A 27162-nucleotide genomic window follows, 5' to 3' on the forward strand; every position below is an offset into this window, starting at 1 on the left:
TCCTGCAGGAGAAAACACAAAATTGCAATCCTAATCAAATTTTGCAACATCATATGCCATTTCAGTAGGTTACTGGAACAACATTCCAAATAATACTCAAATATATTTCAAGTGAATGAAGATGAACAATGTTTTTTGTTTGTTTTATCTTTTCATCCATACAACTCAGGAAATAACTTTCACATAAAAGTTTTTAATCCATTACTAGTTAAATTAAATGTAGGAATGATTTGTTTTCTTCTCTGTGTCTTTGTAATAAGAGAATGCTGTTATATAATTTTCATTGTATTTGCAAAATTCCCTGAATAGCATTATTGAAGCTCTTAGAAATTTAGTGAAAACACATTATTTAAAGGAAAAAATGTGATCTTGAGAAATCAAATCACATCTGTGTCAGCAATAAGTTCAGTTTCAGACCTCTGTGTTTGTAGTTTTGATACTCTGACAAGCGAGCTTCACTGACAAAAAGGTATTAAAGCAGTATGACAAAGAAATTACTAATGGCAGGAAAAACTAATCTCTGGAAGGAATTATTTTACTTGTTATACATATAGCCCTGTTCTGTCCATTATGCAAGAGCTTCTAGACTTTCTTTAAAAAATGTTTTTAGGCAGAGCTCCAGTTTTTATGCACCCAGGCCACTTCAGTCCCTATAGCCAAGATATTTCAAGTACCCAAGCCACTTGCCACCATACACATGTGCATGTACACAGACTCATATTTAGTTTTCAGATGACTAAAAAGTGTGTCATTTTTAATGAAAGATTTAAACTCTTAAAATAAGTTATTTGTATTAGATATAAGATTATAGAAAGAGACACATCGTAAGTCTTGATACTTCAAGAGAGTAAGCCAACAATCACGTTAGATAACCTTCCTGGTGATACCCTTATTTCAGTATCACATTTTGAAAAATACTTCTCAAGAAGCTTCTTACTGCACCCAAAAGAAGCCAAATAAATTTCACAATAACAAAGAGGCAATATATTACATTTAGTTTGCACTACAAAGGGAAAGATAGTCTTAGTGACCATCTACCCCCAAAAATTCAAAGATCACTGATCTAGGAGACTGGTATTCCAGTCTTTAAATCAGGTTCTACCAGAAAAAATTTTCTTGAAATCACTGTGTCAGTACTATAGATACTTTGATGACCTGTTTCCTGAATGTTATTTAAAAGCTTCCATACACCATGTCAAAATAAAACATTGGACTTGGCTAACCTTTATGAGATTTCAATTCCACTTTCCCCAGTTGGCTGACATAAACATCTAAGGCACCCTGATGAGTCGAGGCTTTTAGACATCCAGAGGAGGAATCTAGAAGAAAGGAAAAAACTATAAGCATAATTATTCCATGTGAGTACTTAGAATTATAAACTTGAAACAAAAGGCTCTGCTTTAACATTTCGATAAAGAGCTAAGAGTCTTGCAAGGTTTCTTATTTTCCTTATATCTATGCCATCTGCTGCTTTAAAATAAATACAGGAACAGAAATCTAGAATTGTACCCCTAGACAACTAATAAAAACTCCCTATGTCTATAGTAACCTGCATAACTTCTCTCTAAACATCTAAGGCAACCTGCCTAAACATGTTTACTCAAAAACCTAATGCGTAGGAAGGGCAGTAGGCAAGCAATGGATCCTTGATAGCCAAGACCATTAAGCATCATTGATAGATCTAATTTACTATTAACTTGCAATATTTACTAAAGAATTCTATCCCATGTTAGTCACATATTAGTAGTAGCAAAGTTAATAAAAATCAAAACCTCTGTATTTTCTCCTTTTAGCAAATTTGCTAGTACTAGTACTGTTATGAGTGAAAGATTATGCAAGGTTTTGTTGCATTTCTTAGAGGGACAGAAAGGAGGAGGAAATCACTTGAAGAGTGGGTGAAGCTTATTTATATCTAAATATTTCTTTTCAAGTTTCTGGAATTGAATAGGTAGCTTTAAGTCCGGGAAAGAAAGTCAGAATTAAGGTGGTCCTTATTTGACATTCGAAGTTCCTTATATCATCATTGACTCCTGTTTTCAATGAGCCAACATTTCAAGTTCAAAGAAAAGCTGGTAGTCAGAGATAAAGAAGAGAATGATGTTGACAAGTCAATGCTAAGTTGCTTTTCCTTCTTACTCCTCTCCCATGGCAACTGAACCTTTATAGGTCTCTATAAAAGCATATTTTATCAGGAGCTTTTACTACTTCAAAGTGGAAACAAAGTAAGTAAGGAGTGTGATAAAACCAATGCCAAAATTATATTTTTTATAAAACATGGAGAAAAAACATCTGTATACTCAAAGGAACCAACATTTTTCTTTAAAATAATTTTTAGATAACCAAAGACAACAACTTGAGACTAAACTGTTTAAAATCTGACTCTGATTATTTACAATAATTAATCTCTAATCTAACTGAAAAATAGCCTTTATCAGGACTACATTATTTAACTTTTAAATTTAAGTACAGTTGACATACAATATTACATTAGTTTCAGGTCTATATTATAGTGATTAAACAATTTATTTAATTTTTAAGTATCAGAAGTAAACACTGATACAAAGAAATTAAGCTACTAAAGATAAATGACAGAACAGCTGGATAAAGATGAATATTCCTCTCTTCAAATACCAATAGGAACTCCTTTTAAAGCTTCTTACTGCACCCAAAAGAAGCCAATTAAAAATATATTACAGTAAAAAAAATGTGGACTACACAATGTGTGCATTATTCCAGGTTAAACAAAACAAAACATTTAAAACATTAGTGTGATTTCTTGCCTTCCCTATGGGGAGAAACACAAAATTTTTATGTGGCTCATAGAAAATACTTTTAACTCCCCCCTCCCAGTGGGAAATAAACACAGCTATATAATTACATTCTAAGTCACTAAGTAATTGCATCCTCATATTATCAGTGTTGAACTCTGATAATGGCCCATCCCTTGGAGACTGTCAAAAAAAATTAAAATTCAAGATGTGTTTTCAAAAGAGAAAGCAATGGTGATACTGAAAAGGCTACTAGCAAAAGATAAACTAATTTCCTTTTGCTTTCTATAATGCAAATGGCTGGAACTAAAAATTACCTATCAAGTGTCAAATTAAGGCTTCATCCACAGAATTTCCTATTTTGGAGATTCATATAATAGAGAAATTCTGTAGCTTTTGGAGGAAGCCTTAAGGGAAATAGGTATTAGAGAGTGATTAAGATATGAACAGAAATTGTTAGTCCAGACAGCAGTTGGAATAAGTAGACTCCTACAGTTTTCTATCATCACAATTTTGGACAAAAATCTTGTTTGTCTGACAGAGGCCACCGAGTTTTCCTGGAAAATTACACATACAAATAGGGGAAACTGATGTCAACTACCAGTTAACACCACATGCAACCAAAGAAATAGATATCTAATATGTACTTTGCTAATAGCAGACAATAACGAATAAGCTTGAAAAGCTAAAATTCCAAACTTTGTTATTTTCCTTCAGATAAAGAAGTCTCTCAAAATTGGTCAAGCATGTTCAGAAAGTTCTGAATTTTTATAATTCTATCTCAAGTTTCAACATGTAGATACTAAGGAATAGTAACACAAAAGATATTTCTTGATTTCTGAAACTTTATTTCTATACTTCCAAAACTACATTAATTGCAATAACAAGGAACAAATTTTATATATAGGACTAAATACATAAGCCTTTATTTGGTTCTTAAGTTAATTTTTAGTTCCAATCATTTTTATTATAGTAAAGTGTTTGCAAAGGCAGAATTTTAAGGTTACTTCATGAAAGTGTTCTAAGTTAGTGTCCTGCCTAAGTATTTTGTGTTAGGGAAGGAGCATGTAGGAGACTGGGCTTGAGAGATGCAATTTGCCCCACAACCCTGCCCTGCAAAAAAAAAAAAAAAAAAAAAGGAAGACGTTCTTTTTTTAAAGATATAATTACCATTACACAGCTTCTGGCAGTGCCTTTCAAAAGAGACAACATGGAACAGAGAAAGTTAAGCTAGGTGAGCAACTCTATTAGCATCCCTATCCCACCATTATTTATTAACAAGTGCTGCTTTCTCCTGTTGAAATTTTTAAATGAACAGTGACCTAGTGATCCAGAAGAAAATTATTATTTTAAGAATATGGGTTCAAGGAAAATCAGGGTTTTGATAATTAATTTTTTTAGAGCACTTCAACTTATGAGAGAGCTCTGTATTTTGGAAATTAGGAAGAACAGGGTTTTGGGGGGTAGCTTAGAATGTATATATACAAAATCCAAATGACTGATGAGATTACTTAAAAAGCTGATCAATTATATTATCTAAACTAGAAATAAAGGACCATAATCACACATATTCTTAATAAAGGAATCATGGAGAGGACAAAGAGTTTATTTTCCTGAAATCAAATAGTTAGATAATACCTAAATCATCTCAAGTCTCTTAATATTCTCACTGAATAATATTATATAACCTTTTCTCAACACCAATTCCAATATTTTGAAGCTTCTGCTATTCTATCTCTCAGGTTCCTACAAATTAGGTTATCATGATTTGTAAGGGCTGCCTTCAAATTTCTCAAGCAAATATTTTGTTTCAAGAAAAACACAAACTAATCAATCAAGAAATTTCAAATAAACATTACCTACTTGTAAGTAATGGGATTAAGGCATCAAATTTAAAATTTCTCCAGAATCATAACAGTAATGGTTTCTAGGCTAAACAGCAGAGTTGGCAAACTACAGCCTCCTGTTTTTATTAGTAAAGGTTTACTGGAACGTAGACATATCCCTTTGTTATGTCAATGGCTGCTTTTGTGTTGCGATAACAGAGTTGCATAGTCCAGATAGATTATGTGGTTTACGAAGCCAAAAATATTTACTATCTGGCCCTTTACTCATACTCTGCCAACACCTACAGAAAACATTTTGTTTTGAGGAAATAAGCTTTTCTCCCTAAAAAAAAAACTGAAATGTAAAATTTGATTCTATTTAAGACAAAGAGATTTACCAATTTCTTGAAACCAGCTCTTTTTTAAGGGTTGTGTAATACACTGTTAGGTATAAAATTCTTACTTATAGAAACAAAAAAACTTGCCTGAAAGCAGTTCTAGCTTTTTATTCTCTCTGATTGTTCACCATTAAGAAAACACAGAGAAAACAATATTTGACAAAGGATTTACTCTCAAACTATGCAAGAAACTCCTGCAACTCAATAAAGACATATAAGCCAATTAAAAAGTAAATGGGTATAAGATATGAACTAAACTTTACAAAAGAAGATATACTAATGACCAATAAGCATATAAAAAAGTGCTGAATACCACCAGTCATCAGGGAAATGTATATTAATACCAGATATACTATTCACACACCAGAATGGGTTATATTAAAAATACTGACAACACTTGTTGGTGAGGAGGTGGAGCAACTACAATTTTCATACATTACAGGAGGGAGTATAAAATGAAACTCTGGGGAAAAGTGTGGTAGTTTATCACAAAACTGAACATATACATACCTCAATCCAGCAACTCTATCCCTAGGTATTTACCCAAGAAGGAAAATATATATTTATATCTGTACCTGTATCTTTATGTATTTCCATAAAATAACTTGTCTAAGAATGGTCATAGCAGCTTTATTTATAATTGACAAAAACTAGGAACAGCCCAGGTATCCAGCAATAGGAAAATCGATAAACAAAGTAGCTTTCTAGTCAACTGCTTCCACTTCTGCACCCCTCTGGCACATTATGAAACAACAGCTAGGTGTTCTTTTTAAATATAAATTATATATCACTCCCCTGCTAACACCCTGTTGTAGTTGGAATAAAGTCCCAAGTTTTACCATGTCTGTAAGACCCGAGGATCTAGCCCTCACTTACCTCATCTCCCAGAACTCTGTCCACAAGGCTTCCTTCTGTACCACAAAAATAATAAACTCATTCCATTTTCAGGACTTGCACTGGCTATTTCTCTATCTGAGGAGCTCTGTATCTAGAATTTTACCTGCCTCTTTCCCATTATTCTGACCTTAGTTCAAATGTCCCTTCTCCAGATCTTCCCAGACTGTTAACTGAAGTAGTTTTCTTTTCCACAATTTCTACCCCATAACCTTCTCTTATTTATTCACTGGACTATCTGAAATTATCTTTTGTTATTCACATGCTTATCGTCTTTCTTCTCAGCCAGAAGCTTAACATGGAGGCTTTGTTTGTTGACCAGTTTATTCCTCAGTACCTAAAAAGAGCTCCTGATATACAGCAGGCACTCAAATAGACAACTAGTTACTGCCATACTCAGTGTTGTCTTCAAACGCTAACGCAATTTGAGATCAATAAATAGTGATGTGATTTACATCTTTTTTTCTTTCAAAATCTTAATATAGATATTCCAGAATTAAAGGAACTTATGAACGTTTCCCTTATAATTATAACACAGTGGCTTAATAGTTTTATATTATAGATAATAAACTATAGAGGAAAGACAAGTTTATTGAATGACTACCATGCACTGGACTGTACTTTACATACTTTATTTAATTATCAACAAATCTTGTGTTATATGAGTTGCATTCCTTTTATGTATTAAAATGCAAACTCTGACAGTTTAGTAATTTTCTCAAAGTCACACAGTAGAACCAAAATTCACAGTCAAATCTACTTCTAAAGTCCATGCATTTCCACACTATCACAGATCAAGATATAACAAACAAATGCATACTTTTTCTTATTTTGAGAGATTCTTCCAAAATAGAACTCAAAATTTATCGATGATGTTTACAAAATAAGAAACAAGCTTTATGTACCTTCATTTATTTATGTGTTTTTAAGAACGGCCTAAAACATTTTAAAGTTTTTAAATATAACATAAAACCACAATTTATGTTTCACTCAAGAAAATGAGAAAGGGTGATTATTTCTATAATTTTAGTCTATTTATAAGATATAGATATAATAGATATAGATATATACATATATATGCATATATACACATACGTGATATCAATCTATATCTTAACACTGGGCTCCGGTAATTTTCTTCAAGAAGACAGAGACTTATCTGAGAAAAATAATACTCCTTGACTTAAAGTCCATCTAATACTTAATAATGGGAAAAGAGGACTGTTTATAGGGAACATTAATAAGATTTCATAATGCTAATTACTTATACAAAGTATTAAATCATTCTGAAGATATAAATTACTATACATTTCCTTCTTGCTATTAATATTCTTTTCCAGTATGGATAACCATTTATTTCCAATTTTAGAGAGAATGGTTATTCCTTTATGTTTTCACATTTCCATCTAAGAATAACATTAGCAATATTATATTTATTATATTATATTGTTATGTTATATTATATTATATTAATTATATTATATTATATCCTCAAATTCACATTTGCCTAAAGGGCCACTAGTGGGTAGGGAAACCCTGTGCTTTCCAATTTGAAATATTCCCCTCTCTTTCCCCTTTCCCCTTACTGCTACAAACTCCACCCATGTCTAAGACTTCCTCCCAGCTCGCTCAGCTTCTTGCCAGTATACCTTTTGTTCACCCTAGAAACTTCCCTTATTATTCCCAGATATGTCCTCTGATGAAATGGCCTGAAGAGTCAATAGTGAATCTTGATTTCCCACTGGAACACAGGTAAATTCTTCTGTCGTGTCTTAAAATGATTTATAATTATCACCGAGGAAGCCTTTGTCTTCTACTTATTCCCCATTCAACAAAAAAGTTACAATCTCTAGAAAACTTAAAGAAAGATGTATACTTTAAGCCAGAAAAATCCAGAAGTGATAGTGGAAAGGATTGTTGGACATACTCGCTACTTCAATCAGTACAAAGGGAAAATATAAAATATCAAAAAAGACAAAAACATAAGGCCCTAGGTATTCATACTGACTATAAGCGACAGCTCCCCCCCAAAAACCCCAGTTTCCCAACCTGAACTCCCCACTTTCTAAGGCCAAAAAACCCACCATCACTCTTAGAGCTCAGTGTGCCTTTGTCAAAGAGGCAAGCAGATGCTACTTGGGACGGATAAAAGCTCTATCTAAACTATTTTGAGTCTTTTCCCCAGCAGGCACAGCAACAGATGTGGTTACTAAGTCTAACGTACCACTAGCCACTATTAGTTCTGGCCTAAGATTAGAACAATAACAATAAAACGGCTATTATTTATTGAATTATTACCGTATGTCAGACACTATGCTAAAGTACTTTATATATCTTGTTTAATTCTTGTAACCCTACATGATAGGTACTTACTATTATGATTTTTTTTCAGTTGTGGAAACAGAGGCACAGAAAAGTTAGGTAATTTGCCCATGTATAGAAAGTGGTGAAATCAGAATTTCAACACTATTCTGAGTGATACTAAATCTATAATACATACAATATTTATTGGATGATGAACCAATGAATTTCCAGAAATAATTCCACATATTCATACATGGGGGTCTGCCTATATTTCACTTGCTTATTAGGATCCTATCAAGTCATCAGCGAAAATGTAAACTTTATTTACCTTTAAAAAATATCAAAAATATAGCTATTTTAAAAGCATGCAAAATTTATCAACTAGCATCTTAGCACATACCTACTGTGATGTTACCCATCTTGCTTTGTAATGTTATATTACCTGTAAAAGAAAAAGAAAGACAATTTCATAAATTATGGGTAATCTAGAAAGGAATTGTTATATGGTATCTGAAAACATGCTTGGATAGCCACAATATTATTTAATAATGTTATTGTTGTTGGCAATTTTTCTCAGTGTCACACACCAATGACAGATTTACTTGCAACTCTGAAATAAACAGCTTTAGGCGTCTATACAAACTCTCTTCCACCACTCCAGCTTAAGCTTTTATAGCATAATTATAAGACATACCACTATACAGTCTAGAAAACATGGAAAAATGATACTTCTAAATTCTATAAATGAAAAAATTACTTAAATGCGCTATGCATTTTCAACCTAAATATCACTGTATTTTTAAATTTTTTAAAAATTTTTATGTTTCAAGTATACATTGGTTAGACATCTATATAGTTAGCAAAATGATCTTAATTTCTCCCTCCCTCCCCTGACTTTCCACCTAGACAATGTATTAATGCTAACTGCATTCCCTATACCGTGTTCCCCATTCCTGTGATCATCCGTGAGCTAATAATTTGTATTTCTTCAACTCTTCACCCCATTCTCCCAGCCCCTCCAACCCCTCTTCCCTCTGTCTGTCACCAAATTGTCCACTATATTTTTGAGTCTGTTTTTGATTAGTTTGTTCTTTTTATTCCTTAGATTCCACATATAACTGAAATCATATAGTTTATCTTTCTCTGTCTGACTTAAATACCTTCTAAGTTCATCACAGCAATATCTTTTTCCATTCCCTTCCTTTTCATATGTAGGGGTCTTTTTTCTGTATCCTTTTAGCCACTCCATCCCTTGGTTGGAGCACTTAATTTTTTACATTTGTGGTACTTATTGATAGGAATGTAGTTGTTACCATTCTTTACTCTTGTTTTTGATACGTTTTTTCTTCTTAAAGAAGTCCAATTCTTTTCCATTTAAAGTACTTATTGATAGGAATGTAGTTGTTACTATTCTTTATTCCTATTTTTGATACATGTTTTTTCTTCTTAAAGAAGTCCCTCCAACAATTACTGTAATACTGGCTTGGTGGTGATAAATTCCTTTAGCTTATTTTTGTCTGGGAAGCTCTTTATCTGTCCTTGAACTCTAAATGATAGGTTTGCTGGGTAAATTATTCTTGGTTGTAGATCTTGGGTCTTAATCCTATGGACTATTTTTTGTCAAGCCCTTCCATTCTGCATGGTTTCTTTTGAGAAATCAGCTGCCAGTTGTATGGGTGTTCCCTTATATATAATTATTTGTTTTTCTCTTGCTGCTTTTAATATTCTTTCTTTGTATTTAACCTTTGGCATTTTAATTATGATATGTCTTGGTGTGGGCCTCTTTGGATCCCTGATTTTTGGAATCCTCTGGGCTTCCTGGGGTTGTATGTCCATTTCCTTGACCAGGTTAGGAAAGTTTTCCATCATTATTTCCTCAAACAGCTGTTCAACATCTTGATTTTCTTATGTTACGCTGACCAAATATTTGAAGCCTTAATAGTGTCCCATATCCTCCTTAAATCATTTTTCTAGTCTTGCTATCTTTTTTCTTGCCATTCTGATTGAGTGTCCTGATTGGCTTTCCTGTCCTCTAGATAGGGCATCTTCTTTATTCACTTTGTTTATTCTTCTCATCTCAGATAATGTGTTTTCCATTTCAGATTGGTTCCCTCATATAATTTTCATCTCCATTTTTATCTCTTTGTTGGAGTTCTCTAAATTTCCCATAAGTTCATTGAGCATCTTTATAACTAGTGTTTTGAAGTCTGCACCTGGTGGATTACTTGACTCCATTATATCTGGATCTCTGTCTGTTCTCTCATATCGTTTCTGCTTCTTTGTCTTCCCATTTTGGCTGCCTTTCTGTGTCTATTTCTATGTACTAAGCAAAGGTCCTAAGTCTCCTGGTCTTATTAGTGTGGATTTGTGAAGTAGGTGTCCAGTGGCACAGTCCTGAGAGAGGTACAGCTACAGGCCAAATTTAGCCTAAGCCTCTACCTCTCTGAGGCCACCTGTCAAGATTCAGCAAGCAATCCACAGATGCTGTGCTTACAGTTGCCTCAAAAGGCCACACCAGAAACCGAGGTCAGCTGCCTTCAGTGTGAATCTAGGCGCTATTCAGCAAGGCGCACTTGACTTGCTGAAGATAGACCTGGATGTGGCTTGGGTGGGGCCCGGGTTGGGGGAGGCGAGGTTTCAGGGAATCCTCTGGGAAGAGTGACCTCTGTTATCTAGTTTGATGACATCACAGCTATGGCTGCACTGTGTCCACACACTGGTAGTGGGGAGGGCTCAACAGGGAACAATGGATACATCACCGGCACTTCTGTACCAAGCAAGTCTCACCTTGACTCTCACTCCGACAGTATCTCCCTGTACGTCCTTCATGCCTTCTGCATGCATCCAAATGAGCACTAGTGCTCAGAGTGAGCAGGTCCCTCACCGCGAAAATCCGGTCATGGACATGACCCCTTTAAGAGACTTCTGCCACTGCCGCTGCTGCAGCCTCTGTTTCACCCAGCTGCTTGGGACTGGGTTGCCCCGCGTCCTCGCCTCGTCCTAACTTCTGCCATTGCAGGGTGCTTTCTTGGCTTTCTCCCTAGTTGTATGGCTTATTCCTCCAGATTTCAGGCAATTTTTCTTTGCCGCTGCTCCTTGTTTTCGTCACAACTTTGATTTGATCATCAGAGGGATAAACAGAGCCTCTATCATCTATGCCATTTTTTCCCTCCTCTAAATATTACTGTATTTATTAGACCGCACAAAGCCAAGTTTTGAACCAAGTAATATTAAAATAGTCTATGGGAGAAAAAAGTGATTACTATTATTTTCAGGCCAGTATGCCATGTCTATATGTTAGACTGAAGTGGTTTTTGTGCCAAGAGTTAAAGAGGTTTGGGCAGAAATAATAAATACATTGAAATATGACTAACAAAGAATAAAGCTTCAAAGGTTTCCATCTTCCAATGAAAATATATTTTCCCAGGACAATACTGGACATTGTAACCATTCTTCCCAGCTATCCTCCTCCAATATCAAAAACAGAAGAATTTTCCTTCATATATGTGTTTGTATGTATAATTACTCTGGAGCCATACTACCTACATTTACTATACTGAAAGTGTAAGCAATATTATACTTGTAGCATATTTCCAAAAGTACTCTAAAAAGTAAAGGAATAACTTTTATCTCAAAATTAATCTAGCGTAAGTGTACTCATTTATTTCACTTCATGCATCTTGGAAATACTGACATGTATCAGTATGTGAGAAAAAGCAAAAAGGCTTGTGTTTCCTTTTTTCTATAGTCAGATGTCCTTTGATTGCAAAAATCTCTCTAAAAATTTTATATTCCATTATACTTCATGTGAGTATATGAACAAGGGGTATATCTGTGTAGGAAAAAAATTGGTTTGTATTAAGCTCATAACATTTTCAGGTCTCAGTAAGTTATAAGGTTGTAAATGAACTGTTAAATGTGTCATGTAAATATTTCATTGATGTGTTCTAGACACTCTTCTAATTTGCAAACCCAGTAAATGCAGATTTGCCATCACATGTAAACAGTGGCGAAAGATCCTACAGCTGCTAATATGGATTCCAATGATCCCTGTTTCCCAGTCCTTGTATAATTTCATCCCCTCACATGTAAGCTGGACCTAATGATTTGCTTTTAACAAAGGAAACAGGGCAACAGTGATGGGATATTATTTCCAAGGTTAGGTTACAAAAAAATTCTGGCTTCTGTATTGTTAGCTTTCTTTTGCTTTGATGGAAGCCAGCTAGACATATTGTCAACTACCCTATGAAAGAGGTGCAATAACAAGGAACTCAAAGAGACCTCCACCCAACAAGATCCGAACTGAATTCTGCCAAACACAAAAGCAAACGAGGAAGCAAATTTTCTCTGACTGAACCTTCAAATGAGCCCACAACTCCAGCTGACAGTTTAATTACAACTTTATGAAGAATTGAGGCAGAGGATCCAGTTAAGCTGCTCCCAGGTTCCTGACCCATCCAAACTGTAAGATAATAAATGTTTGTTATTTTCAAAGCTGCTAAGTTTGGTGAAAATTTGTTACACAGGAAGAGGTAACTACTAAAGATGTTGAAAGTTAGAAGTGGACTGCTGCCATAATAAATACCTAAAATTGGGGGAGTAGCTTTGGAACATGGCAGTGGACAGTTTGGGAGGATTTCTCATTAGCATGTTAGAGAAGGCTTAAATTGCCTTGAACAGACTACTAGTATGCTTCCCACAATGGCTCCAAAGTCATTAGAAAATAAAAAATAGACCTCTTCCCTCAAATATTTTGTGAAAAAAGGCAGAATATTTAAAAGTACACAAATCAACCAAATGGGCATTACTAGCACAATTTTCTATATTCTGGTTCACTTATTTCATCTCCAATCACTAAAAACCAATAAACAAACCAACCATCTAAGAGGAGATCTTTGTTAAAGCCATCATTCCAATAAAGCAGATGCCATATGATCTGTAATAACTATGTGTGTTTACTATATTCTCAGTTACATAATTTTCCCACAAACCCCAGTGTTAGAGAAAATATATAGCTTTTCTTAGCTAGCAACAATTCATTCCAGCATGGTCAGAGGGAAAAATAAACTATCGATTTAAAGATAAATATTAGTTTATTTTTCTTCAATTAAAGAAATGTGATTATGGCTAAAACAGCATACATACTCTTATAATCCAAACAGAGCAAAGATTTATCTTTACAGTTAAAGACTTTTATCCTTAAAGGTTAAATCTTTTTTGTTTTTTTCTTTGGGGCAGGGGGAACAGGAAGCGAGGCACCTGTTTGCAAACCACAGTGCTAAATGCTAAGAATATAGAGATGAAAAAAAACCATGATTTTTGCTCTTGAGTTTATAATTAGACAAGAGCTTACTGGTTAATGGAAGGCTAGAGATGAGGAGAGGATGTTTTAGCTGAGTACTGAAAGATTACTAAAAGACAACAAGATAAAGAAAACTAAGAAAAGCATTTTAGGAAGACTATAAACAGTGATCAGTATGATTAAAGGCTCTGATCAAGGACTCAGAAGTATAAAACAGGTTAAGAATATATACAGAATAAAGTAAGAGATTATATAATTCCAGAAGACAAAGTGTAAGGTCAGAAGAGGGAAGTGTTAAGTTAGCCAGATCACTAAGGCAATAGGAAAAGGTCTGAGTAAGAGAATACCATGTTCATTATGCATTTCTAATAAACAACCATAGCTATAGTAAGGAGGATAGATGTGAAGAAGGCAAGACTGGAAGCAAGGTTATTGCTCAAGTTTAGACAAAAGATGGCAAGAATCTGAAATAGAACAGTAGAAATTAGAAAGAAAAAGGTGAGACAGATTGAAGAAATACTTAGGTGACAAAACCTATCTAAATCTGGTGATTGATTAGATGTGAAAGGTGAGAGAGAGAGAGGAATTTAGTATAGTTATACTTCATTTATTGTGCTTCACAGGTATTGCTTTTGTTTTTTGTTTTTTTTCTTTAAACTAAAGGCAAGATCCTCCACCAGTGAAAAGATTACAACTCACTTTATTGCTATACTCACTTTATTATGGTGATCTGGAACTGAACCTGCAATATCTCTGAGTTGTGCCTGTATTACTTCTAGATTTCTAGCTTGGGGAGTCAGATACATGGTAATATCAGAAACTGCAAATGGAAATAAAAATGGAGGAACACATTATGGATAGGGTTAGAGGGGGCTGGAAAAGCAGGGGAAAATAAGTTAGAAATGTGGAGTCTGAGATGCTTATAAAGATCCAAATGGATGTATAAGTTGGAAGTCTGGGCTAGAGGTATAGTTTTGAATCTTTAGACTACAAGAGTAGTTAAAACACCAAAGTGTATAAGATGCCCAATGAAAATGAAGAAGGGAAAGAACAAAGAAACAAAGATGAAATTCTGGAGAATACCAGGGGGTAGAAAAATGATGAACTCAAAGAAGTTAGAGAAAGAGCAATTATAAGATATGACAAAGACTACCAGTGCATGCTTTTCTCCTTCCTTAGAACACTGCTAAACTCTGTATCTCAGGCTCTTGTAGTTAAAGTCACTGAAAAATATTCTGGTTAAAAGTATATGATAGAAGTAATGTATGTACTTTTAGGCTTGGTTTCTGAAACTTATTGTATGATCCTCTGTGATCTTTCTTCCTTTTGTGGAAACTTAGAAGCCACACACTAAAGATGGTAGCAGCATCTTTATAGAAGGAGGCAGGTCCCTCCAAGGAGCTGAGCCAAGACCAAACAATGCATGGAACAGCAACATTTAGTATTACATATCTAAATCCTGAAGGAAAACAAACAAACAAACAAACAAAAAACAACCTATGCTGTCTGTACCACAAAAGGAGCTATAATTCCTTTCTAGTATTTCATAGAAAAAAGTTTCAAGTCCAGATTTGATAATAACATAAAACTATCATATGTCAAAATAATTAAACCAAAACTTCACAATGGACTTAATAAATACTAGAATTTGAACAAAGCATTTTCTCAATTAAAGCTTCTTTCTTTTAAAATTTTATATTATTTCTGACTTTCTAAATTCGCAAGGCAGATTTATAAATTCACCAGTGACTACATGTCCTTCTTAAATCAAACTGGGATATTTCATTATGAAATTTTCAGTGCCATCAAAGTTATCGAGGGTGTTTGCATAGTTAATGTAACTTTTATTTTTGTGAAAGGTTCTAAAATCCAAAGTGGTTATTTAAGGAAGAATTTAAGTATGTACATATTGCTAAATCTTCGGGGGAATAAAGGACTTTTGAAATATTTAGAAAAAGAAAGAATTAATACTCAGCAATTTATTTATCAAGGTATATTCCCAAAGAACCTAAAATAAGACTCGAAGTTACATAGGGAATCTAAATATTTAAAATGCAATTTAATTAATCACTTATTCCAAATAATAAGTTAACTATAAAATACTAAAACTGTCATGAGTACTCTTATATATTAAACCTAATTACTTCATTTAAATTATATTATAAATAAAACCAATCCCAGTAAAACATTTCAAAGAAGCTTTTCTTTCTCTCTAAAAGAGTTAGGAGAATCAGGAAACTACGTATATATTTATATGTAAAAGCATGCACTAGTAGTCTTCATCATATCTACTAAATATATGAGCATACATACGTATCTTACATATAGACGTATGAAATTCTTTAAAAAGCAAACATTCGAATAACAGAATATAATAAAATGTACTTCACATAAAACATAACTTTTGATAATTTACAAGGAAATCAAGACAATAAACTATCATAAAATTTTATATCTAAAGAGAAACTATCCAAGTACCTATTCTTCTGTAGATCCCAGTGCCAGAACAGTGAGGAATATTTGTTGAATCAATGAATAAACTAGTTTTTAATGAAGGCACACATACTTAATAGATGTGATACAATCTTACAAATAAATATTACCAGCCAATTAGCTTACTCATTTTCTTACCTAAAAAACATAGCTATGTTTAATACTTCCATTTGGAAAAACATTAAGATTTTTTTTCTTCTCTACACATAAGGGTCAATTTACAAGGCCAGAAGAAAACATATCACTTCTTTTATTATTCTTTTCCTCATTACTGGGCATCCTCTAATTACTTGGCACTACATTAAATGTTCATTTGCAGCAGTGTATAGAAACAAATAGAAAACACAGACGACAAAAAAATTTCATGCTCGCTCTTCCTTTCATGGAAGCCTTAGAAGCCACAGAATATAGCAGCGTCACTTTTATGGAATAAACTGAGTCCCTGAATGACTCTGTGAAGCTAAGCTGAACCCAAACCCTGTATGGAACATCCACATTTTGTGCCAGGTATCATAGGGAATAATAAATTATTTGAAACTGGAGTTTACAATATAGAACACAGCAGAAGCAATGTACCTGTGTTGCAGTACTGTTTGCCTAGAGGAAACATCTCTATAGAGCGAGGCAGGAAACCCTCAAAAAAATGATGGAATTTTGTTTGCAATCAAGAAGTTCACCATGGCTATATACACAAGTTTGTTAGAACACTATTTAAAAGCATTTTCTAGAAAGTCAAGAAAGCTGGATCAAATCCCTGCTCTTCCACTAATTCACTTATAATTGAAAGCAAATAATTACACATTTCAAAGTTCTATTTTCTTCATTTATAAATATCCAATTGTCCATTAGGTGAAAGAGGCAGGCCCACTTAGGTGTTCAATAAATGTTAGCTTTCAAGACGCTTTCAAATACCCACCTACCACCTACTAACACCAGGGGTCCAAACTCATATACTTAGTAAATCTACCAAATGACAGTGATTGACATCATGTTTGTGATATAAATAAGTTTTTCCAACATCTGTATGTTGGGTTTTTTAAAATTTACCTAAAAAATAAAAAGAGTCAGTTTAAGCCTCAAGAAAAAAGAAGCCAAACTAAGTAAATTCAGAACAGGCAGGTCTTAGAATGTATATATTCTCCAAGTTTATTTTCTGTAAGTCAGATGTTTGGAAATAGCAATATATTTTCCCATAAAAATGAGTTTTAAGATTCCTAAGATAGCTTATTTGAATATAGCTAAACTGTATACCTCATTTATGTTACATGACCATCATCATTTATAACAAAGAATTCACCAGAATATATATTCAGAGTTCCAGTTTGGGATGATTCTTGGGATATATCTCTCCCTACTAAAATCCCAGCAGCTACAACACAGGGACTTCCTTTCACGAGCTATGACTCTAATCTCACCTACTAGGATGCAGGGCTAGAACACTACTGTTTTACCATACCCAGCCTACCTCCAAACTCCAAACTCCAATAGCATGCTCCTATAATCCCTTAGAATAAAGATGGGAATAGGTAGGGGTAGCATTAGGAGGGGGAGGCAAAAAGCAGGTTTATCTAAAGGGTGTGATGTGTGACTAAGAAGTGAGAAGAGTTTCTTACCTCTTTTATATACTTACTACTACTGAAAAACCAAAGCAGAGTCAAGGCCAAGGACTAGACAGGAAAAGCAAGGTTGAAAAACATGGAAATTTTTATACAGTGGCAATTGGATCAAATTGTTCCTTCGCTTACTTCTCACTGCTATACTAGTATAATAAATAAGAAAGATGACATTCAACCCTTCCATGACTATGAGTTCTTTAAGAATAGGTATCATCTCCTGCTCAATTTTATATCCTTGCTGCCAAATAATCTGGCACAAAGTAGGTGGTCAATAAATGTGTTAAATGAATCAATAAATACAACTGTAGTGGATGCTGTGATTCATGACTCAGAACCTCCTTTGTAACTGAAGAACTTATTTGAGAGTAAGTACTGCTGGCAGACAGCCTTCCACTGTCGACCCTCTTAAAGAATTATCTCAAATAAAGAGTAATTCTGGCCCAAGATCATACTCTTTCCTAGAGCAGCTTGTATCTAATGATTGGGATATAAAGGTCCAACTTCCCTCACCCAGACTAGAGACAATTTTGACGACCATCCCGCTTCAGAGCTCCTTGTTGGGGTTTTTGAGATTGCACCACAATCCAACTTCTCCCATGGAAATTGGGCTTCCATATTTTGCATGGCATTGGTCCCAAAAGGCCTCACTAGTAAATTTGCTACATTCTAATTTCCATCTCAGTGTTCTTTCAAGAAACCCAACCTGAGATAATAGTGCAAAAGAGGATCTAGGTCTGATCCAGATTTAAACAGTCCAAGGAAAGGTATTTGACTTAATATTAAAAGTCAGTAAATATAAAAGGCTTTCAAAAAGCTAAAAATGAACTCATTATCCCCAGCAATTTGTTTCCATTTCAGCTACTTGAAGTAATCAAGAGACCTACAGTGTTTTGAGGAGTGCCTCAAAAAAGTACATCTATTTTACTACCATGTAGGCAATTAAGGACAAAATGAACCAAATTCAATTCTTGTCTACCTTAAAAGAAAGCGAATAAATAAATAAATAAATAAAATAAACACTAATGAACTTGTATAAAAGTGGTACAAAGCACTGTTCATATAGAGCTGTTCATATCATGGGCATTAATATCTGACTTGATAAGAAATTGCTGTTCCACTAAAAGCTATTCAATATATTAAGTACAGTACTTTTAACTGCAATTAACAGTTAGAAAAGCAATTCTTACATAAAAGTCATTGTTAAAATATGAAGGGTTAAAAATTACAAGAATTATTCAAGGCACAGCTGCATAAAAAACAAATAAAACCATTTGCTTTATCTGGATACAGCCCCACTGCACTCATGCTATTTTGGGCTCAAATAATACCTTAACATTGTAAGAATGAATGATGAGACTTAACTATCAAATTGAGGTTCAAATATTATTTCAAGAATATAGATCCTGGAAAAATATGGCAGAGTGAGAGACATCTTCAGATCTCTCCCCTTGAAACAATAAGCTGAACATCTAAAACTGAACAAAAAACACCCAAACTGCACACCAGCACGTCTGAGCGTGGAATCTGCACATAAGAGCTACCACAGGTCAGAACTCTGGTGTTGGGCGGTGGACTGGGACAAATAAAGAAGCTGCCTCTCGAGCAGCCAGAGCACCTTGCAAGAGGAGGGGGAGGGGAAAAGGTGCGACTGGGACTTCCCTGATCAGCCCTGCTGCCTAAAAGTGCCAGACTTTTCTCCGGCAGTAGGGCTCAGTCATCTGGGAAGGCAGAAAAGAAGGACAAGACCGTAGAGAAACAACAGTTGATTTCTACAAGCCCTGGTTGCAAAAGCAAGCTGAGCTTAAGCCCCACCCCCCACATTTCCTAAGAGACCAATCACCAGTGGAGCTCCAGAGGAATCTGAGCAAACTCCACCTAAACTGCTAGAGATCCTAGAGGCTTAAATGCCACCTACTGGAAACAAAACAAAGAGCGCCTTCTTTGCAGCAGGCTAAAGAGAAACTTTTATTTAATAAATCTTCTTTTTGGAAAAACAACAGAATACACTTCCATTAATGCCTAGGCTGAGATATAGTTCATTAAACACCATGAAAAATCTAGGCAACAAGGCATCTCAGAAAGAAAGAGAAAAATCTCCAGAAAATAAGATTACAGACATAGAAATATGCGACTTAAATGACAGAGATTTCAGGATGGTACTTCTGAGAAAACTCAATGAGCTCCAAAACAAATCATATCAACAATTTCAGAAATGCAAAAACAACTAGATGAGCAGAGCAAGGAGACTGAAATCCTAAAAAAGAACCAAGTAGTACTTCTCAAAATAAAACACATACACGTGTACACACACACACACACACACACACGCACGCACGCACACACACACACACTGCAAGAGTTAAAAAATGAAACAGCAAGCTTGGGAAATAGAGTCGACCAAATGGAGGAAAGATTCAGTGATACTGAAGACAGAAATCCAGAAATAAATCAAAAGGAAAACGAGAGAAACTGAAGAATGAAAAATAATGAAAGAGAAATACAAGAACTAGCTGATACCATCAGGAGAGGAAACATAAGAATAATGGGAATTATTGAAGGAAGGAAAAGGAGCAGGGACTGGAAAGCATTTTCAGACAAATGGTGGATAAAGATTTCCCAAATCTAAGGAATGAGCTGTGACTTGGAATTCAAGAAGTCAACAGAACACCCAATTATCTCAACACAAAGAGGCTTTCACCAAGACACATTGTATGAAAGTTATCAAAATTCAATGACAATGATAGAATCCTCTGGATAGCCAGGGAGAAAAAAATGGTAACGTATAAAGGAAAACCCATTAGATTATCATCAGACTTCTCAGCGCAAACCTTACAAACCATAAAGGAATAGAATCAAATATATAAACTACTAAGTGAAATGAACTACCAGCCTAGAATAATGTATCCAGTTAAGCTCTCTTTAGATAAGAAGGATAAATCAAGACCTTTCCACACATACAAAAATTGAGGGAATTCTCCACTACAGGGTTTGCATTATAGGAAATTCTGAAAGGGGTCAGCTCACCGACAACAAAATAACAACAACAAAAAAATACATAATTATGAGTAAAGTGACTATCAGGCAAATAGAAGCAGAAACGTGCAAACTTTACTAAGAACAGAGCATTATAAGCTTAAATAATAATAAGATAATTGCTATAGCAAGATAGTAATGAATGTTCATAATACATAGACACAAAATGAGATAACAATGACTGAAAAGGAGAAGATTCAAAGATCCAAATTTGCAAAGGGGAAAGGAAATAAGGCATATGCAGAAGAAACTGGATGACTGTATTTAATAACTATCTTTTTCATATTTGTAATATTAACCATGCACCATAGAGTCAGAACTGATGTATATAACATAAAACAAGAAGAATCAGAGGCAAAACGCACAGAAGCCAACCAAAATGAAGAAAACAGAAATACAAGGACAAGGAAGCAGGAAACACCGAGCTACTAAAAATTAAAAGATAAAATGGCTATAAGAAGACTTTATATTCCATAATCTCCCTAATGTAAATGGACTGAACTCACCAATAAAAAGGCACAGAGTTGCAGAATGGATCAAAAATCAAAACCCAACCATATGCTGCTTCCAGGAGACACACCTCAGCTCCAAAGACAAATACAGATTCAAAGTGAAAGGGTAGAAAACAATATTTCAAGCAAATGACATTCAGAGAAAAGCAGGAGTAGCGGTACTAATATCGGACGAAACAGACTTCAAAATAAAAAAAAAAAAGAAAGATACTGAGGGACACTTCATAATGATAAAGGGAATCATGCACCAAGAAGACATAACACTTACTAATATCTATGCTCACAATCAGGGAGACCTGAAATATGTAAAGCAATTACGAACAGAACTAAAGGGAGAAACAGACCAAACACTATCATAGTAGGGGACCTAAATACCTAACTGTCAGATATGGGCAGATCATCCAAACAGAAACTCTATAAGGAAATAACATCCTTAAATGACACATTAGACCAACTGGACATAATCGACATCTACAGAGCCTTCCATCCCAAAACAGCTGCTTACACATTCTTCTCTAGTGCACATGGAATATTCTCAAGAATCGACCACATACTGGGACACAGACATAGCCTCAACAAATATAAGATGGTTGAAATCATAACAACCATATTCTCTGATCAAAATACTCTGAAGCTAGAAATCAACTGTAAAAGAAATCAAGAACCACCACAAATATATGGAGATTAAACAACATTCTACTAAAGAATAACTGGGTCAGAGAAAAAATAAAGAGATTAAGAGATACACAGAAATGAATGATAATGATAATACAACACATCGAAACTTTTTGGGACATGGCAAAAGCAATCATGAAAGGAAAGTTCATATGAGTACAGGCCTATCTACAAAAATGAGAATGAGTACAAATAAATAACATAATGCTTCATCTTAAAGAACCAGAAAAGGAAGAACAAATGAAGCCTAAAGTCAGCAAAAGGAAAGAAATCATCAAAATTAGACCAGAAATAAATGAAATTGAAAAAAAAAAGATAGAAAATATAAATAAAAGAAACAGATGGTTCTTTGAGAAGGTTAATAAAATTGACAAACCCCTGGCTAGACTCACTGAAAAAAAGAGAAAGGACACAAATAAACAAAATCAGAAATGAAAGAGGTGAAATTATGACTGACATAGCAGAAATACAAAGGATCATGCAAGAATACTACAAAAAAAAGTATATAACACCAAATTTAATAACCTAGAAGAAATGGACCAGTACTTACAAAAATACAATCTTCCTAGACTGAATCAAGAAGATCTGGAAAATCTAAATAACCCGATCAGCAGTATGAAAACTGAAACAATCATTAAAAACCTACCAAAAAGTAAAAGTCCAAGACCAGATGGCTTAACCAGGGAATTCTACCAAACATTCAAAGATGATTTAATACCTATTCTCCTCAAACTCTTCCAAAAAACTCGGAGAGGAAGCAATACTTTCCAACTCATTTTAGGAGGCCAATATTACTCTGATACCAAAACCTGGTAAAAAATAACACAAAAAAAGAAAACTATAGACCAATATCTCTCATGAACACAGATGCAAAAATCCTAAATAAGAAACTAGTGAACTGAATACAGCAACATACTAAGTAGATTACACAAATCAATGGAGCGCAGGGATGGTTCAACATACGCAAATCGATTAATGTGATACACCACATAAACAAATTCAAAAATAAGAATCATATGATCATATCAATAGATGCAGAAAAAGCCTTTGACAAGATACGGCATCCATTTATGATCAAAACACTTAACAAAGTCAGTATAGAAGGAAAGTACCTTAACATAATAAAGGCTACATATGACAAACCCTCAGCCAACATTATACTTAATGGTCAAAAACTAAAAACCTTTCCCGTAAGATCAGGAACAAGGCAAGGCTGTCCACTATCGCCACCGATATTCAATATAACATTGGAGGTCCTAGCAAGTGAAATCAGACAAGAGGAATATATAAAAGGCATCCAAATAGGAAACAAAGAAGTAAAACTGACACTATTTGCAGATGACATGATTCTCTAGATAGAAAACCCTAAAGACTCCACAAGAACACTACTAGAAACAATAAGCAAAGTCCTTGGATACAAAATCGACATTCAAAAATCCATAGTGTTCCCATAATCTAATAATGAAGCATCAGAAAAAGAAGTGGAAAAAATAATCCCTTTTGCAATTTCAACAAAAAAGAATAAAACATGTAGGAATAAATTTAATGAAACACATGAAGGACCTATATAATGAAAACTATAAGACCCTATTAAAGGAAATCGAAAAGGGTACAAAGAAATGGAAAGATATTCTTGGATTGGAAGAATCAACATAGTTAAAATGACCATATTACTTGTATTTAATGCAATCCCCATCAAAATCCCATCGGAATTTTTTTAAGAAATAGAACAAAAAATCATCAGATTTGTATGGACGCACAAAAGACCCCGAATTGCAAAAGCCATCTTGAGAAAAAAAAATAAGGCTGGAGGCATCACTCTGCCTGACTTCAAATTATACTACAAAGCGACATTAATCAAAACAGCATGGTATTGGCAGGAAAACAGACACAAGGGCCAGTGGAACAGAATTGAGAGTCCAGAAGTAAACCCATATTTATATGGGCAAATAATTTTCAACAAAAAAGCCAAAAACATAGAGTGGAAAAAGGAAAGCCTCATCGATAAATGGTACTGGGAAAGCTACCTGCAAAAGAATGAAACTAGATCGTTGTCTATCACTACATACCAAAATTAACTCAAAATGGATTAAGGATCTAAATATAAGACCTGAAACAATAAAATGCATAGAAGAAAACATAGGAACTAAATTCAAGGACCTTGGACTGAAAGACAGTTTTACGAATTTGACCTCAAAGGCAAGGGAAATAAGAGCAAAAATAAATGAATGGGGCTACATCAAGCTAAAAAGCTTCTGCTCAGCAAAAGAAATTGTCAACAAGGTAAAGAGACAACCATCTCAATGAGAAAATATATTTGCAAGCAATGCCTCCGATAAGGGGCTAATATCCAAAATATACAAAGAACTCATACGACTCTATACAACAAAAAAACAAACAATCCAATCAAAAAATGGGCAGAGGACCTAAACTGACACTTCTCCGTAGAAGACATACAAATAGCCTACAAACGTATGAAAAGATGCTCCACATCACTATCTTTAAAGGAAATGAAAATCTAAACCACAACAAGATTCCACTTTACTCCTGTTGGAATAGCTATAATCAATGGAAAAGTACAACAAATGTTGGAGAGGATGCGGGAAAAAGGAACCTTCACACACTCCTGGTGGCACTGCAAATTGATATAGCCACTGTGGAAAACAGTATGGAAGTTTCTCAAAAAACTAAGCATTGATTTACAGTATGATCCAGAAATCCCTCTACTGAGTATTTACCCCAAAGACTTGAAAACCCATATTCGAAAAGATATTTGTACAGCGATGTTCATAGCAACACTATTCACAGTGGCCAGGACATGGAAGCAACCGAAGGGTCCTATGATAGATGATTAGCTAAAGAAGTTGTGGCACATATATACAATGGAATAATATTACTTAGCCATAAAAAGAGATGAAATACTGCCATTTCCAACAATATAGATGGACCTCGAGATAATCATGCTAAGCGAAATAAGCCAGACAAAAAAAGTTGAAAATCACATGATATCACTTATATGTGGGATATAAACCTAAAAGCAACAAATGAACAGGACAAAGAGACTCAGGGACATGTACAAAGGACTAGTGGTTACCAGAGGGTAGAGGGTGAGGGAGGAGGAGAGAAGTAGACAAGTTAAAGGAGATCAAATATATCGTAGCTGTAGGAAACTGGACTTTGGGTGGTAATCACACAATAGAATATATAGATGTCAAATAATAATGTAAACCTGAAAATTATATAATTGTATTAACCAATGCTACCCCAATAAAGTTAATTTAAAAAAAAAAGAATTTCTTAAGATTTTTAACACTATAAGACTACTTGCCAATTAGTTACACAGCACAGCTAGCAGTAACCCTGTTTTCTAATATCACCTAATAATTCATGCTCATACTGAAATCTGGAGATTTTGCCAAAGTATACAGATCCCAATATTCGTCTTTCTATAGAATTTAAATGAGTGGTCTTATATATGGGAAAAGTTTCAGTCTATACTTCCTGGAAAATGATCCAAAAGGCGTTTAGCGGATGTGTATATAATGTACTTTTTGTTGGGATACATGACCCTTAATTCTATCTGTATATATTTCAGAAGACTCGAATCATCAGCTTTGTAAAAATTTAAGAAGCATGCTGAGTGACACTGAATACCAGCATGCCCTTTTCCATGTTACTTTACCATCATGCTCTCTTCTTTTCTTTCAATAATACCAGTTAATATTACTTGTCTCTAGAAACATGTTTTGAAAATTGTAAGATAATATTTAATCAAAGGAAACTGAAAACAGCAGGATATTGAGAGACCTGGTACCAGTACTAATACACGTAAAGCATTTTAGTTCACTGAGTTGCTATAATTAGATTCCACATAAACATGTCATTAATTTATTTAATATTTAGCTTTCATAACATAAAAGTAACCATTTCAAATGCATCTTTATTTTTAACACTTCTTTTATTTCATTGTTTTGCCTCTGAATATCTCCTGCATATATTTCCTTGTTGTTTGTTTCCTTCTGTAATGAAATGCATTAAAAATCAGAATTATTATTACTTGCATGTATAAAATAATTTCTTTCCGAAATTAAATTAAAATTAAATAACTTCCGGGTCATTTTATTTTATGGGGTTTTTTTAAAAGGTTAATCCAATTAATTATTTAGAGGGCCAGCTTTGTAATGGCAGATCCTTCAATTATAGAGAAACAGAGTCATCTCTTAAAATTGATATGTGAAAAGTTTGAGATGTATTAGGCCTTTGCCATCTTACCATGAATACTTCCTAATGTAATATCCCCAGCAGCAGAAGATAGAAATGACGATTCCGTATACAGATACTTGGCTTTCAGCAAACCATCTTCAGTAGATATATTAACAGAACTTCCCTGCAGTTTATCTACAGTCACAGTCTAGTAACAGAAAGACTCAAATCAGTTCATTATAAAACAAAGACTGGTAAAAAGCCAAAATGACACCTACAAAATTCATAGGTAACTACATAAAAAGTTACTGCCTAGTACACAATCACTTTGGCTTTGACCACCTAACTCTGTTACAAGATTGTTAGCAATAGTGTATTCTCTGTAGAATATAGAATAGACCCATTATATTACTTCATTTATTTAGATCTTCAATTTCTCTTAATTATATTTTATATTTTCTGTGTAGAGTTCACCTTTATCTGTTCTTAAATTCATTCCTATTTGATATTTTCCAAGTCCATTATAAAAGATGTATTTTTTCACTTCATTTTATGTTAACTGGTTTTATATTTGACTTTAAATCCAACAACATCACTAAACTAATTCTATTTACCCAAATTTAAAATTTTTTCTACGTATATAATTATGTTGTCTATAAGTGATATTTTCATTTCTTGCCTTCCCATCCTTATATTGTTTTTCTTGCTCTTTCCTCCCTCACTATCTGGCTCAGGCCTCCAATTCCACAATGAAGAGAAGCCATGGGATAGATAGCAAGCATCTTCATCTTATTCCTGTCTCAGAGGTTAGGCTTAAATCACTATAATTGAGTATGAGGTTTACTATAGATACCTTTTATCGGATTAAAGAAGTTCCCTTATATTTCAAACTTGTTTTTTTGTTGTTGCTGTTGTTTAAATTATGAATGAGTTTTGAATTTTAACACAGACTTTATCTGATTTTATTAGATTATCACATGATTTTTCTTCTTTTGTCTTTTAATGTAGTGAATACACTATTATTTCTAGAATTTTTCTACTTTACACCCAATAAGACAGTAACCTTCTGCTCAAAAAAAAGAAGAAATTTTGTATTTATCCCTGTTTCCCTAACAAAATTTAGTATGTACCTATGTCT

The 27162-nt window shown here is 34.1% G+C and overlaps 1 protein-coding gene across 1 annotated transcript in view; it reads right to left on the reverse strand.

The window, feature by feature from the left end:
- FAM185A (family with sequence similarity 185 member A) overlaps window positions 1-27162 on the reverse strand; it is a 54805-nt gene that overhangs the window by 16874 nt on the left and 10769 nt on the right. Inside the window, exons 4-6 of the mRNA XM_016145948.2 lie at window positions 26094-26232; window positions 8591-8632; window positions 1224-1319 (exon numbers count right to left, since the gene is read on the reverse strand). Of these exons, the coding sequence (XP_016001434.1) occupies window positions 1224-1319; window positions 8591-8632; window positions 26094-26232 (277 nt within the window). The remainder of the gene's footprint in view (window positions 1-1223; window positions 1320-8590; window positions 8633-26093; window positions 26233-27162) is intronic.

This window comes from Rousettus aegyptiacus, unplaced genomic scaffold, assembly GCF_014176215.1.
Source record: "Rousettus aegyptiacus isolate mRouAeg1 unplaced genomic scaffold, mRouAeg1.p scaffold_m13_p_13, whole genome shotgun sequence".
NCBI classification, from domain to species: domain Eukaryota; kingdom Metazoa; phylum Chordata; class Mammalia; order Chiroptera; family Pteropodidae; genus Rousettus; species Rousettus aegyptiacus.